At 52.8% G+C, this 14,462-nt stretch overlaps 1 protein-coding gene across 5 annotated transcripts in view; it reads right to left on the minus strand.

Moving 5' to 3' along the window:
• Window positions 1-217: 217 nt before the first annotated feature.
• ADAMTS17 (ADAM metallopeptidase with thrombospondin type 1 motif 17) overlaps window positions 218-14,462 on the minus strand; it is a 348,978-nt gene continuing 334,733 nt past the window's right edge. For 4 of the 5 annotated variants that reach the window (XM_078078954.1, XM_078078952.1, XM_078078953.1 and 1 more), the window contains 2 exons: window positions 4,281-4,458; window positions 218-3,136 (listed from right to left, as the gene is read on the minus strand). In XM_078078954.1, coding sequence (XP_077935080.1) covers window positions 2,967-3,136; window positions 4,281-4,458 — 348 coding nt within the window. In that variant the 3' untranslated portion in view covers window positions 218-2,966. The remainder of the gene's footprint in view (window positions 3,137-4,280; window positions 4,459-14,462) is intronic. The other variant, XM_078078955.1, reaches the window with a different exon arrangement.

Consider the following 14,462-nt stretch of genomic DNA (forward strand, 5'->3'; position numbering starts at 1 on the left):
GGATGGGATGATTCGTTAGTGCTTGCTCGGGGAGACCAGCCACCCGCCAGAACTGCATTTACCAGCGACCTCTGACACCGTCCACAGCTGTGGTCAGGACGCCGTTCCAGGCGAGCTACGGGACCACTTGCCGAAGGACAGGCCTCCCTCTGTCAGCGCTCGAGGACTGGTTTTCGTCTTTTACTTCACAGACAGCTTAAAATTGTTATGGAAAAACATTTTATTAAAACATGTTCGACTCACTTCCAATGAAATGATTAATTTTTCATTTACAGTGGTGTCCAATGTTTGTCTTCTGTTCTTTTTTTTTCTTTCAAAACCAGCACCAAAAAGTAAAACAACAATACCATGGGTACAGTACGTAATGTAAGTTAACTAATGGAAAATATATACACTGGACTCTGAAATGAAGAAAAGAGAGCAAAGCAATGATATTATTGCTGCCGAGGATCTTTCCCTGTGTTCTGATAATATCAAGCCATGGTCAAGTGAGAGGGTTTCATTTGTACCCACAAAAGTAGCACCATAAGGTCGTAAGACTCTGCAGTTAGTAACACATTCATGCAATCAAAAAGGTACAGTACTTGAGTGACAGTACAGGGTAGTGTTAATAAAGAAACGTCACTGTTGCGATCACAGGGTTTCAATGTCTTCTGTACAAGAGCGTCAGGCTGGCTTCGCTGACATTGGTCATTGCTTGTGCCATAAACAGAAGGCGGGCTGGGGGATTTCAGAGCAACAGTGCTCTGGCATGAGCTAAAACAGGTCAAGAAAGACACCAACGTTGGGGGAACCAACGGGGTGTTGAATAAGAACCAAATCAGTTATCTGCCTTTTGAAGGTGTGAGGCCCTTGCCAGATGCATCCAGTGGATACGGTCAAGGGACCCAGTGGGGGGTAATTCAGAGGCACCAGGGAAAGGGCTCGCCTCTGGGCTTGCCCAGCTTGGGTACGAGGGTGCGCATGAGCAAACAAGGCTGCCCTGGCTTCCTTAGCTGGCCATCCCGGCTCTGCTCCTCAGTGTCTGAGGCTGCCATCTTTCTGATGTTTTGTGGTGAAGCTTAGCCCGCTGGGGGCTGGGGGGAACATGGAACCCTAGCTCCCCAAGAATTTGAGTGTTTTGTGGAAACGGGGTTTGCGGGATTCTGTTGGTGGCCAAGCCTGAGCTGGGGAGGATAGCATTTTGCTTAGGCTCCGGTGCAACCATTGGGGGTTGGGGGGGGGTTACGCTGCAGGGTGGATCACTCCATCCTGGCATTCTTTCAGTCTTTTACACACAGCACTCAAGCAGGTTTCTCGATACTTCTCGTTGATTCAAGTGGAACCGCACATATTTCTTGTCATCCCTACCACTTCTCTGTTTCTGGAATATGAAAAATCATACACTGAAACAGCCTTAAGTTAGCCCTAAAGTTGTGACATCATCAAAAACAAAAGCAGATACATGAACACAGCACCAATAAATCAGGAAGTCCTTGGAGCTGACCCCAGGGAGATTGACATACATGAGGCCCCCTGGCTGCAATCAGAGAGGCAAAGGCGGGGGGTTTATCACGGTAAAGTCCTTGAACGTAAGCACCCATCAAACACCCACCAAGTCGCTGAATGAAACAGGCCTCCTGGCATCTAGAGTCTCTCCCTCCCAGCTCCCAAAGCGGGCAGGGTCCCACCGTCTTCTGTACTCTTGTCATTTGTCCACGCTTCTGGAGAGGGTGCGGCTCTGTTTTGAGGGGCTGCCGGAGGGAAAGACTTTCTTCATGCTTTTCTGAGAGTCATCCTTGCCTTACTAAGAAGATGGGTCAATGACAACAGCGTGACAGTGATGGGTCCCGCAAGGTCTGGGCTATGGGAAGGCGCGGTGGTTGTGCAGCGATCCTGGCCGGGGGGCCCTCCTCCACGGATCCTGGCACACCAGGCTGAGTGGCTTCTGGAGGAAATCAGTCCCAGGCCAGGGCAAAGTAGCCAGAGGTTCTAGAAAGAATCAACTTTAGGTAGATGGCCAAGGTCAACGGGAAGCAAAGCTTTACGAAGTACTGCCTGAAGTAGAGGCCCCCAGAAGGTAGAGGGGCCCTACACCCCGGTTGAAGCTGTCCTGAGCTCACCTTTATGCCAGGAACCAGTCCCATCCCCCAAATTAACATACATCCCATTTCATAGCACCTTGAAGAAAGACTTTCTGTTTCCTGATGCGGTGGACAGTAGAGTATAGAAATTAAATGCCTCCCCAAACCCAGACACTTCCAGAATATTCTCCCCAACACAGAACTACGTGGCCTTGGCATCCTTGGCTGATAGAGATTCAAACTGTCAGGGACAAGACTTCCAAGATGAGGCCCACGATCTAGAGAACACGTTTTCAGAGATGCGCCGGGAGGCAAAGTGCTGACTCTTGTGTGGTCAAGAAGGGCTCCGGCAGCCTGGTCCTCTCAGGAGAAGCCATTAGCAGAGGCTCGCTGACATCTGTCCTTCCTTCCAGGGTGCCGCCGGCTTTCAGAATAAAGCCTGTTTTAATGTAAAATGTCTCCTTTGGGGGATAATCCCCCCATGGCACATCAAGCACCGGGAATTCAAACGTCAAAAGAAAGCCAAGACAGAAGTGCTCAATGACGTCTCTTTCTTTCGACAACGGTCTGCCAGAGGTGTTCCCTTTGAGGTACACGGAACCTTAGAAATGACAATAATTTTGTGACTCATGCCTCTTTTTTCCTTACTGTAGAAAGCCATCCAGTGGCTGTTAACAATATATTAAATACAAAAGCGCTAACAGCGAACGTCAAGTCCACGCTTGGGTTCTAAACGGTTGGATTCTTGGGACAGCCTTGTGGGTGAGTGGCGGTGTGCTCTGGGGGGGTGGGGGGGTCCCGGCCGCAGGACTGGTGTGCTCTCAGGTGGGCAGGCTTTCAGCTAGCCATGTCATCGGGATGCAGACCACGCGCTGGAGCGCTGGGGGACCGCCGGGCCCCGTGTCATGAGCTCGGCAAGGGCGGCGGTGGCTGGCGCATCTTGTTTGCATAGAAGTCCCTGCACGTCTGGCAGCAGCGCTGGTACCACCGCATGTCCTGGCAGAGGTTCTTTTCTCGGATGACCCGGCAATACACCGTCCACTGGTCCCGTGTGCATTTGTAGGTCAGAGCGGCTAAGGGGATGGTGGAGAGAGAGAGCCCAGGGGTTACGGATGGCATGGGGACGTCCCGATGCATGCACACAGAGGGCTCGCGGGCTGACCCACTCTGGGGCTGCCCTCGCTCACATGCCGGAGCCTTGCACGGACTCGAGGAAATATGCCCCCTGCCAGGGCCACGTGATGTCGCTTTTTTCTGCAGGGGACGCACTCCTGTGTCTAACCTGACCACCTGGCCGAGCACGGCGGTCTGGCTGCTTCCTCGGGGCAAGGGCACTGCGCAGCCTGCTTCTCAGCTAAGCAGCACCCACTGGTACTTTTTGGCGAAGGACGCCACCACTGCTGGCATTTATAAGACAGGATGACATGGGGCAGTGGGCCTCAAAGGGCGCATCGAAGCAGAAGCTCACAGCGCAAGCAAGTGGCCCAAATCTCCTTCAGGGTCATCCTGCGGAGAGAAGGTCCTGCCGGAGGGAGGTCTCTGGAGCATCCCAAGGAGGGTTGTGCATGCAGAGCTTGCGAGTGCCCCTCTGCAAGCTCAAAGACCACCCCCCCTCCAAGTGAAACAACTTAGAAGCCCCCTTTGTGCTGGTTGCATTTCAGCATTAGGGAAGGGGGCTCTGGGGAGGAAAATATTCCTTAGGGATTTCTATTTGGAAAAGCAGAGACTGTTAAAAGGAACCATTAAATTCGTGTTAAATGTTCCTCTTCTCCCTCCCATGCCACTGAATTCAAGACTCCAACCTATCACCACCTCTTTCTTCTCGAGCATCAGCTTAAGGAACACCACCAAGGTTTTGTGAATGACACCCCAGCTCCTTCATTTCTGGAAGAACGCCCCTCCCCTTGCCCTCCTCATGCACGGGAGCCCCAAAACCTTAACGGGGAGCCATCCGCCTGTGTTCCTCACTGTTGGCAGAGTGCCTAGCTGGGCGCTCTCGGTGTTGTGTTTGAGGTCGCCGCTCGCAGACGTCTTTTTCATGACAAAGAATGAAATCCCATCTCTGAAACCTCTGACATTCTACAGAGCTGACAAGCGTTGGCCTCTCCGGGTTTTGGATAAGCCCCAAGGTGGGGGTGGGGGGAGCTTTCTGGCTTCTAGAAGCCCTACCACCAGCGGGGACTCGCTGGCCCTCCCCAGCAGCCTGGGGCCACTCACCGAGGCGAGGGGAGGTGATGGTGTTCACGTTGATCTTGTCATTGCAGACCTCCTGGTGGCACTGTCTGTAGGCTGCGGGCTTCGAGAGGGCGGGGCACTCGCTGCCATGGCGCCCGGTGACCTTGTGCATGCACTGCACCACGCGGGACTGAAGGCCCTTCCCACAGGTCGAGGAGCACTGCCGGAGACAGGGACGGTCTGAGCTGGGGCCTCACCCGGGCCGAGCGGCCGTGACCATGGCTCCGCGAAGCAGCCGCCCCTGCGCCTGGCCCCTGCATGTCATTCCCAGGTGCTTGGGGTAATGCAGGACGAGCGGGCCTGGCTGCGCACCAGCTGCCTGACAGAGGCCTGTTTCAGGATGTTATGCACTGAATGTGCTTTGTCTCCCCAAATCCACATGTTGAAGCCTTAGCTCCCAGTGGGATGGTTTTTTTTTGGGGGGGGGGCGCTTTGGGAGGTAATTAGGCTTAGATGAGGTCATAAGGGCAGAGCCTCCATGATGGGATTAGTGTCCTTATAAAAAGAGGAAGAGAGACCAGAGCCCTTCTTCCACCGCGTGAGGACACAGTGAGAAGGCAGCCGTCTGCGAGCTAGGAAGTGGGCCCTCACCAAGAACCAAATGGGCCAGTACCTTGACCTTGGATTTCCCAGCCTCCAGAACCGGGAGAAATAAATGTATGTTGTTTAAGCCCCCGCCCCCCGCCCCGCCCCGGTCTATGGTATTTCATCTCAGCAGCCCAAGCTAAGACACAAGACAGTTGCTGAAATATTAATTTACGAGGCTTGCATGTCACTTCCCACCCTCTCTACCCTTGTTCCAAGCAGAAAGCTGGGCTTCCAAATTCTTGAGCTGGCGGACAGGGTGGCTTGGTGGCTGGGCATGATGACCTCAGGCGTCTCCCCAGTGCTCTGTGCTACGTGAGGCTCTGGAGTCTTCCCCTGGCCTTGGTTATAGAGGGGAGCTCAGTCATGGGCGGGGTTGAATTTCCCGCAAGGCTGGAGAGTTGGGGCCCAGAATTAAGTGGGAGAAAAGGAAGTGCAACCTTTCTTGCATCATGGAGTCATGGAGTCACATATTATTTGTGGCTCACGGTTTTAACTCAGACACCAAGGCCGAGTTGCTGGCACCTCCAGCCCTTGTAGACCTGGGTTTGCCAAGACCAGCCCAGCGTAACTCAGCAGACATCCCACTGAGTGTACTTGGTAGGACTGCCCCATGCAGTTCCTGCCTTCCTCCTGTCCCTCTCTGCACCACTGGGGAACCTGCCCGTTCCTCAGCTCCTCCGCCCTGATCCTGCTCTCCAAGCTCCTGGGCCCTTGCTCGCTCTCCCAGGAGCCCCCGGAACTGTCTTTCCAATAGGCTGGTCTCTTCCAGCCGGAAAGTCAGGTCCACAGGTGTACTCTCTCCATCTGGATCCTCTAGCACCCACACCACCCGTGATTTACGGGGTTCTGAGAGCATTCTGCAAAACTTTAATAAAGCAAAGGCCTCAGGTGCCACGGCCCAGCTGGAGTTCATGCCGGCACCTGGGGGTAAAGAGAGGGGCGCAGGGCCTGTCCTCTGAACGCCACATGGGGTGGCGATGCCAGGTGCCCTCTGGATCATGTGCCTCCCTGTCTCCTCCCAGTCAGGCCTGACCTCGGCCTGTGCCGGAGGGGGGCTGTCCTGGGGCGGGGAGGGGGGGTCTGTGAGGAGTCACCAGGCACAGGCTCAGTGGGAGACTGCTGGTACCATCTGCTCCCCAAAGAGCTTGTGTGCACCAGGTGAATTCCTCGGCGTTCTAGTCTGACAAGCAGGGTCATGGTTTTTTGGTTTTTGTTTTTTTTTGCGTGTGTTTTTTTTCACTTTTCAAGGATAAAGAGTCTCCGAGGGAATGGTGCTCTGAAGGGGCCCCAGCCTTTTCCAAATCACAGAAGTGGTGGGAGAACCAGAAGCCCCCCGGTGGGCTCTGGTCTGTTCCAACCAGAACAAGCACTCTCCCCCGCGGGCACGGCCAGCCCCAGGGCCTCGCGTGTGTCTCCCTTCACAGTCTATCTTCTAGATAAACCAGGCAGGGGCTGCTTGTGGGCTTGAGAATTCATCATGCATGGGGCGCCTGGGTGGCTCAGTTGGTTAAGCGACTGCCTTCGGCTCAGGTCATGATCCTGGAGTCCTGGGATCGAGTCCCGCATTGGGCTCCCTGCTCGGCAGGGAGTCTGCTTCTCCCTCTGACCCTCCTCCCTCTCATGCTCTCTGTCTCTCATTCTCTCTCTCTCAAATAAATAAATAAAATCTTTAAAAAAAAAAAAAAAAAAGAGAATTCATCATGCATTACGGATGCAGATTTCTGGGTTCCATCCTAGACCTCAGGAGTTGGCACTGGGGCCCAGGGAAGTTTGAGGGGTGCCGAGGTGGAGGGATGAGGTCACACGGGCAGGTCCCACCAATAGGAGACCTTGAACATGGGATGGCTGCCATAGCAACATGACTTCCACCTGGAGGGCATCAAGGAGGGAGCTGGGCTCTGTTGCGGGGGATTACCTGATGAGTTTTTAAAAACCTCAATGTCCCAGACCAATCGATCAGTATCCTTAGAAGGGGCACCCAGAGCTGAGAACCTCTGATTTGTCCGGAACTTCTGCCCAGTGTCCTGTGTAGAGTATAATAAGCTCTCTTTTCTTACAGTGAACTGGTGAGGATTCATATACAAAAATGTATAATTAAGCCAGAACGGACATCCACCTACCGCCCTGCTGAGTTTATACACCGGTGACAGGTATGCTCGAATATAAGGGGGAGACGTATTTCGCTCAAAATGATTCTTGGAAAAGAGTAAATTGCCTTATACTTAAGTGAGAACAAAACCTCTCACAGTTCGGGGCAGGGATAAGGGGTGCCTTTAATTATTTGTAGCAAGATCACTTGGGGATTAAGAAAAAAAAAAAAAGGAAGCAAAGAAATCTATCTCCTGGAGGCATGACTTCATAATCACAAATGAGGGAGGACGATCTAAGAAATGTTTAAAAATCACTTAAAAGCAAGCTGGTAAGTGGTTATACAAAGAGACTGGGAGTCCACACCAACAGAATGAAAGAAGGAAAAGGTTAAGGATCCTAACGTAGTACAGAATCCCCCGAATGCAGAGCAGAGTCAGGCCAACGCGGAGCAAAGTCATGCAGACACAGTGCTAAGTGATGCCCCAGCTTGTGAGGGACTATCCAGTGAGAGCAGCGCATACAGATTCCAAAAGAGGTGGCACCTCTATGAACTCAGCAGTGACAGGTTATATCTGGGAGGGAGATGACTCAGAAGGCAGAGCGAGTGATGATGAAGACAGACCCGGCAAGTGTTTGGTTGCACCTTACAAAACTGCTCATATTCACTCGCTTTTCACCCCGCACACCCAGCAGCTTCATCGGGTCTGACTTTATAATATGCTACAGAAAGAAAACAGCAATATTTCTAAGTTAAAATAGAAATATAAACCTTTAAATAGGAATGTGTAGCTACCCGAATGAATTTTATATTTTAGGTAGGCATTTGACTCGTCCACCTCTACCATTAAAGACTTTTATATGTAAGTTGGTTGTAAAATTAAAAAAATAAATAAATAAAACCTGCTTCCTGGGAAAATGGGATTACCATGTACTTGGGACCCAGTATCTGTGCCTATTTGGCGCTAAACTGCGTATGTGGGGAAAAGAGATATCTATATGCGTGCTGATCTAGAGGCAACATCAACATCCCTTTTCTCATCAGATCTTGACTCGGACCATGGGCCCTGGGAGCCACCTGCTGCAGGAGACACGTCCATACATGTTTTCATACTCCCTCTTGGAGAGGGGGTCCTTCCAGGGCAGGACAGACGGTGGCTGGGGCCCCAGGACACTGCACTGGCGAGTGGAGAAGGCTCCTGAAGCTATGCCTGTCTCGCTCCCATGGCACCCCATGACCACACAAGGTACCCAAGGCCCTGGCAGCTGGGCAGTCAGCCCGGCTGAGTCACTTCCTGACCAGGAACATCAGGAAGGGTTTCGATGTCTTTTGCAGGTGTCATTATTATGTATGTAAAAATCAGGGCAAGAACTCAATCCTGTGGGTCTATTCAAACCAAATGCAAAACTGACAAGGTCTCTGCCTGAAAGTGATCAATGACCATTGTAAAACTCAGGTGTCTGGGGTTGCCCTTGAAAAATGATTTCCCCTCTGAAAGTTCTTAGTCTTGTTTCACAGGCTCTAAGGCCGGTGGGGGAGGGGGATCAGGTGTGGGGGAAGGGAGAGCATTCACGACACCCCTGTGTATACAAATGGTGTGTTTGCTTATCCCGTGGGCTCGCTTGTAAGGTTCCACAATAGCGTGGAACATTCCACAACAGTCCTGAGGCTGCTGGCCACTGAGCTCAGTGGGGGTCAGTGTCTGGGCCAAGGTCACAGAGTTAGTAAGTGGCAGAGGAGGGACAGGACCCCAGCTGCCCCGTTTCATGGACCAAATTCCATCTTCCTGTATGAATTATGGCTTGTACTAGCTGCACTGCAGCCTCTATGCGAGCCAGGAAACAAAAAACTAGCTTACTGCCCAGGTCCACCATTTGATTCATTATCTTTCCTAGCACAGCGTCACCGGCTTTTAATTTTCCAGCCCGGAGAAAACTGCTCCATGAGATCATGGAATGACCTCCAGAGTTCCTGCACAGAGACCAAAGTGTCTGTTCTCATGGCTCTCCTGCACCTCCATGAGGCAGGGCAGGGCCAGGTGACAGGCTGGGAGGTGACCCTAAGTGGGGGCACTTAGGGACCCTGCGGACCCTGCCCCTCATAGGGATTTGTCTCTCACATTAGGCTTTGCTACATTTTTGCTGGCATCCTAGGGACTCTGTTCACACAGCTGTGAGCTGTGAAAGGCTCGTAGTCGTTTAGAAGAACTTTTGAGAACCTTGGGGTGTCTGAGCCAGCCCCACAGAGGCCGCTTCATTGCGTCAGCTGTTAGAAGACAAACAGTAACCAAGTGGCATGTACAGAAACTTTCACTTCGGTCCAAGGCTGCCCCTGGCCTAACATCCACGGGTAACCACACTTTCCGTAGCTGGAGTCAGATTGGGGATAGAGCAGCAGGGGCAGGACAGACCTGTCAGCATACTCCATCCCTCCTTACTAGCTGTGTGACCTCGGGCAGGTTACTTAACCTATCTGAGCCCCAGTTTCTTCATCTGTGGCTTGAGGATAATAAAACTTTCCTTGTAGAATGATTGCGATGATTAGAAAAGCTTGGAACAGGTGACCAGCAGCGAGTGAGCCCTCTGCAAGTGCTACTGTTATTATTAACAGTTAGTGCTTGGACAAGAGCAGAGAGAGCGGGCCGGGGAGTCCTTGGAGCCCAGGAAAAGGCACTGAGCCGCTTGGCCTGCCGGCCATGCCCCGACACCAGGCCTCCGCAGGCAGGTGTGGCTGTCTGCCTTTCCCTGGCTCCAGGCCCTGATCTGGCAGCTCAGCCAGATAACCTCCAGGAGCACCATTAGAAGCTGACTTGACCCTGAGGACGAACGTGATTCCAGACAGGTCCGAGGGGTTGCTTTTGAACAGCATCCGCTTGTAACTTGAGCTTGCTGCATTTGAGATAACACGGCGCAGACCAGGAATTCCATCTCCGCCTGCCTCCCCTCGGCCTCAGCTTTAATTAAACAGCGAGGAGACCAAAGTGGCTCCTGCTAGCATCGGATTAGCCCCAAGCATTGCTGTGAAGCCATTCTGGGGCTTTTAAAAATCCCAGCAAACAGATACATAAAAAACATCTCTGGTCTTGTTTGAAGCACTCTTTTCACTGTGGGGTATTTTTTTTCAGGTCGCTCATTACATTAACATTTAACGTGGCTCCCTGAGACTCGGGAAACAAAGAAATGAAGCAGTAATAAATCCAGCCGGAAAGCTCCCTGCCAGACGACCCGAAGTGAGGGCAGCCCCTCACGCCCCCTCCCCAGCAAGTGCTGGGCCCTGGGCTTACGTCATTCTCGTTAGTCCTCAGTAATCGTCCGGCTAACCGCGGCCGAGGCCAGGGCGGCGCTCAGAACACAGTAGGTGCTCAATAAACATGCACCGACTGCATGAAAGGCATCCACATGGGCACAGCACTGCCTTTCAGAGAGGAGGAATGGGAGCCCCAGAGCGTCCATACAGCTCCTCCCCAGTGAGAGCTCCAGCCCCCCCCACCACCCCGCCCTCCTCCGGGGCCACACGGCTCCCCAGCAGGGAGGAACCAGGTCTCTGTCACCCCGTGGGGGCCCCGCCCTCATGACATGCTCCTCTGCGGCGAGGCCTTCCTTCTCTTCACTTCTCCCAGCTGTAAAATCATGACTATAAATAACACCAGATCCCAAAGGGGTGTTTTGAGAATTAGCTAAAGGAGGTCGTAAAAACCTCAGGAAGAGGGAAATGCTGCAGGAAGGCTTGATACTTGCTTGAGCCCGGGTTCTGACGGAGGCGGGGGCGGCCGGGCTTCCTCCCCGGGCTCTGGGGTGAGCCGGAGACCTGGCAAGGGGGGAGCCCTCACGGCCCTTTGTTAGCGCCCCCCACCCCCCAGTCTCCTGCTCTGAGGGGCCAGCCGGCCCCCAGGCAGGTTTGGCTCGAAGAGCCTGAGGCGGGGCTGGGGGAAGGGCAGACCCTCATGCTAACTCCACTTTCTGCTGATGTCTGAAAGGCACTTGGCTGGTGAAATGTCAAAAGCTCTTCAAAAGCATTTTTGACAGATTTCCCCCCCCAGACTTGGCATGAGCCGTGCAACCGTCGGAAGCTGTTGAAACCTGAAATAGCAGGTTTTAAACAGTAATGAAAATCCCCACTGTCTTTGCTCCAGCCTTGAAACTGGAAATGCTTTCTCAGACAGACAGACAGACAGACACACACACACACACACACACCCCTTCAACTCATACTCCCTGGCAAACTGTTTTTCCTTTCTCTCCTCAGCCTCAGCCTCAGGTTTCCCCGTGTCTCTGAATTTGCAACCTGCTGACCTAGAGATTTTGCCCGGGGCCCTATAGCCAGGGAGCCCAAAGGGCAAGGTGACCCCTGACAGCCTGCAAGGGCTGGTGATCCCAAGAGCTTTTGATCGTGCTGTGTGAGCCTGGAGCACAGAGGACCCCGCAGGGCCACTGTCACTATCTGTCCTCGGGCAAGAGCCATGATCACTCTGGTAGCTTAGCTCTCCCGGCCTGTCCGTGACTGTGTGAAAGACCCTCCACTCCTGCTGGAGGAGGCAGGCCCAGGCACCCAGCAAATGCTACAGCCTGTCTCCTGCCTCCTACGTACGCTGTCACCATGTGCAGGCACCGGTGAATATGAGCCATATTCAGAGCTGTTCTAAGACGATTCTGATGAGAGACAGCAGAGCAGGGATGTGGACCTGTGTCCTCCTGACCACGTGCCCTGCTCAGGGGTCACTGATGGAGCATGTGTTCCTTAGGGGCAACAGCTTCTCTGATTCAATGGCGAGATCCAGGTAGTGGCTAAAACCCAGGCTGCCATGCAGGGGAGCCACCCCTCTCTCTGATCCCTCGCTCCACACAAAGGCAGCTGGTTTGACAAAGGTTACAGGGTGAGTGGAGGGGCAGCAGGGAAACCGAGGGGGCAAAGGCATCTGCCATTAGACGATTTATCTCACTTCCATGCAGGCACCTGTCCTGGAAATTTCTGGAGGCTCTTCTGCTCTAGAGCAAGCTCATTTCTCTCAGTTGAGCAGATATGAGTTCTAGACCTTTCTCTGGAACTCTATGACCTGGTGGCAGGCTCTGTTCACCCACGCAAAGTGCTCACACCAAGGGGGGTAATCTGCCCTCTCTCCCTTCTGCCCCTGCTCTGAAAAGCACTGAAATGTGATGACTCTCCTTTTCCTGGCCGCTTACATTCCTAAGAGTAATACTGAATGGAGAACTGGCCCTCTGTCTTCGTGCAGAGTGCTGGCTGCCTGCGTAGTATGGTTTCACAAAGTCCAGAAAAGGGCCTTGATATCCCTGGTGCCTCAGACACCTCCTCTTTGATGTCCAAGTTTCTTTTTAATAAGGACTCAACTTTTCATTTCACAAATGAGGGTAGACAACAGGCAGGACCTCAGGGAGAGACAACAGATTGACACTAAAGTGTGAATGGCTGATACAAAGCCCTTTTGGGAGCAGGTTGTGATGGGGGGGGGCGGTGATGGTGGAGAGAGAGCAGGTAGATACCTGACTTTCTGACAAGCATATGCCTGTGATGGTTAGAGCTGTGGGCATCTTAGAGTTCAGCTCCTTCCTGTTTCAAGTTTGGAATCTAAGCCTCTGGCATTATTATGCACCTGAAAGAAACGTGGATTAAGAGTCAGAAGGCAGGCACCAGACTCTTAGCCCTGCTGTTTTCTAGTTGTGTGACCTTGGGGAAAAAAAGCCACATCACCACTCTGAGCCAGTTTCCTCATCTGTAAAACGGGGATGGGACCAAATGAGATGATACGAGTGAATATGCTTTGTCAATTCTAAAGCACTAGTGGATGTCAGGGGCCGTTCTCACTGAGCCCAAAAGAAATAGCATCACCCTCCACCAGCAACCCCATCCACAGCCCAGGGGGACTCAGTGTGGCCTAAGGTGGTTGGCTCCTTGTCGGTCCATACCTAGGCTGGGTCACTGTCCACTCTCTGTTCACTCCCGTGCCCAGGACAGATCTGGCACATTCTCTCCTGAGAAAAGGAGCACAGGAAGTGCTGCTTGAATCACAGAGACTTGGTTGCAGACCCCCAGCTTGGCAGGCAGGCCAGCCTTGCAGAGTGGGGTGCGGGGTCAGGCCCCACCAAAGAAAGTAGGTGCAGGCTTTGGAAGTGGTATGGGCTGAAACACTTTCTGTAGCAAACCCCTCTCATTCCTTGCTAAGGCCATGTTGCTGAAAGCCCCATCTCCCTGCCCAGAGCTCAGGAAGGCATCTACCAGATGTCCGGGGACAGCACGGTACAGAACAGAGGCTCTTACGTGCTTATTTCTTCCTCTGACCTCCGAAGGCCTCTGGGAGGTGCTGTGATTTCCACATCACAGCCTGGGGCTCGGGTGTGAGGGGCACACCTGGGGCCTGACTGAGGCCTAGGAGTAAGACCAGCTCCCTTCCACGGGACCTCCACTGGCACCAGGAAGTCAATGGTCACTTTGATCCTTTCAGTGAAAGGGAACACCATACTCTTAACACAGAGAGCCAATGGTTTTCTCTAAAAACACCATCCATTAGAGTCCCTCCAGAATAATTTGTTTCTAATTAGAAACATCCCATCAGCTCAGTCGTGATTAATGCCTCTGGTCTTGAAACTGAAACATCTCAACTTTTGATCAAAAGTCATGCTATTCTAGAAAGAAATGTGATTTCCTCCTTTCCCATTTTAAGTGACATCTCCCTGCCCCCCGGGTTGAATACCCAGCATTTAGCCGGTGGAAACAATGATTTGCACAGATCTGGAAATAGCGGATATCCCAGGAGGGCAGGTCATTTTTCAAACACGGCAGAGAGCAATAATGCCCTCAGCAGGAATGGGAATGTGAGGTCTGCCCTGCGCGCAGGTCCCTGGTTGGGGTTCAGCCATTTGCTGAGGCTGGGGGAGGGGCCCTGCCTCCCCACAGTCCTGGGTGCTGTTCTCAGGAACCCTCACCCACTACAGGAGGAGATGGGTGCCAGCCCCTTCCCAAGGGATGACTGCTCCTTCTTGCTTCGGTGAGTGCAGGACAGCACCTGTGCCATCTCCTTGGACCAGTGTCTGTCACCTCCCTGGAGACACGCTTATCTTTCTTAACAGCACCTTGGGGCCAAGTAATAGGAGATTGCTTGGAGGCAAAATGTCAAAGCTTCCAGATACACTGAGGCTCTGACAGCCCTTGGACTTTTATTGACTTTCCTTCTGGGCAGCTTGCTCGAAGCCTTCCAAGTCTGGCATGTGAGCGGTTTGGAGGCTGGTTACAGGAGAGGGTTTAAAAGTGCATCAACCGGGGGGCGGGGGGGGGGCGGAGCAAGATGGTGGAGGGGTAGGAGACCTGGATTTCGTCTGGTCTCAGGAATTCAGCTGGATAGGGATCAAACCATTCTGAACACCTACAAACTCAACAGGAGATCGAAGAAAAGAATAGCAACAACTCTCTGAACAGAAAAGCGACCACTTTCTGGAAGGTAGGACGTGCGGAGAAGTGAATCCGAGGCGATATTC

This window comes from Halichoerus grypus, chromosome 8 (genome assembly GCF_964656455.1).
Source record: "Halichoerus grypus chromosome 8, mHalGry1.hap1.1, whole genome shotgun sequence".
In the NCBI taxonomy this organism is placed as follows: Eukaryota; Metazoa; Chordata; class Mammalia; order Carnivora; family Phocidae; genus Halichoerus; species Halichoerus grypus.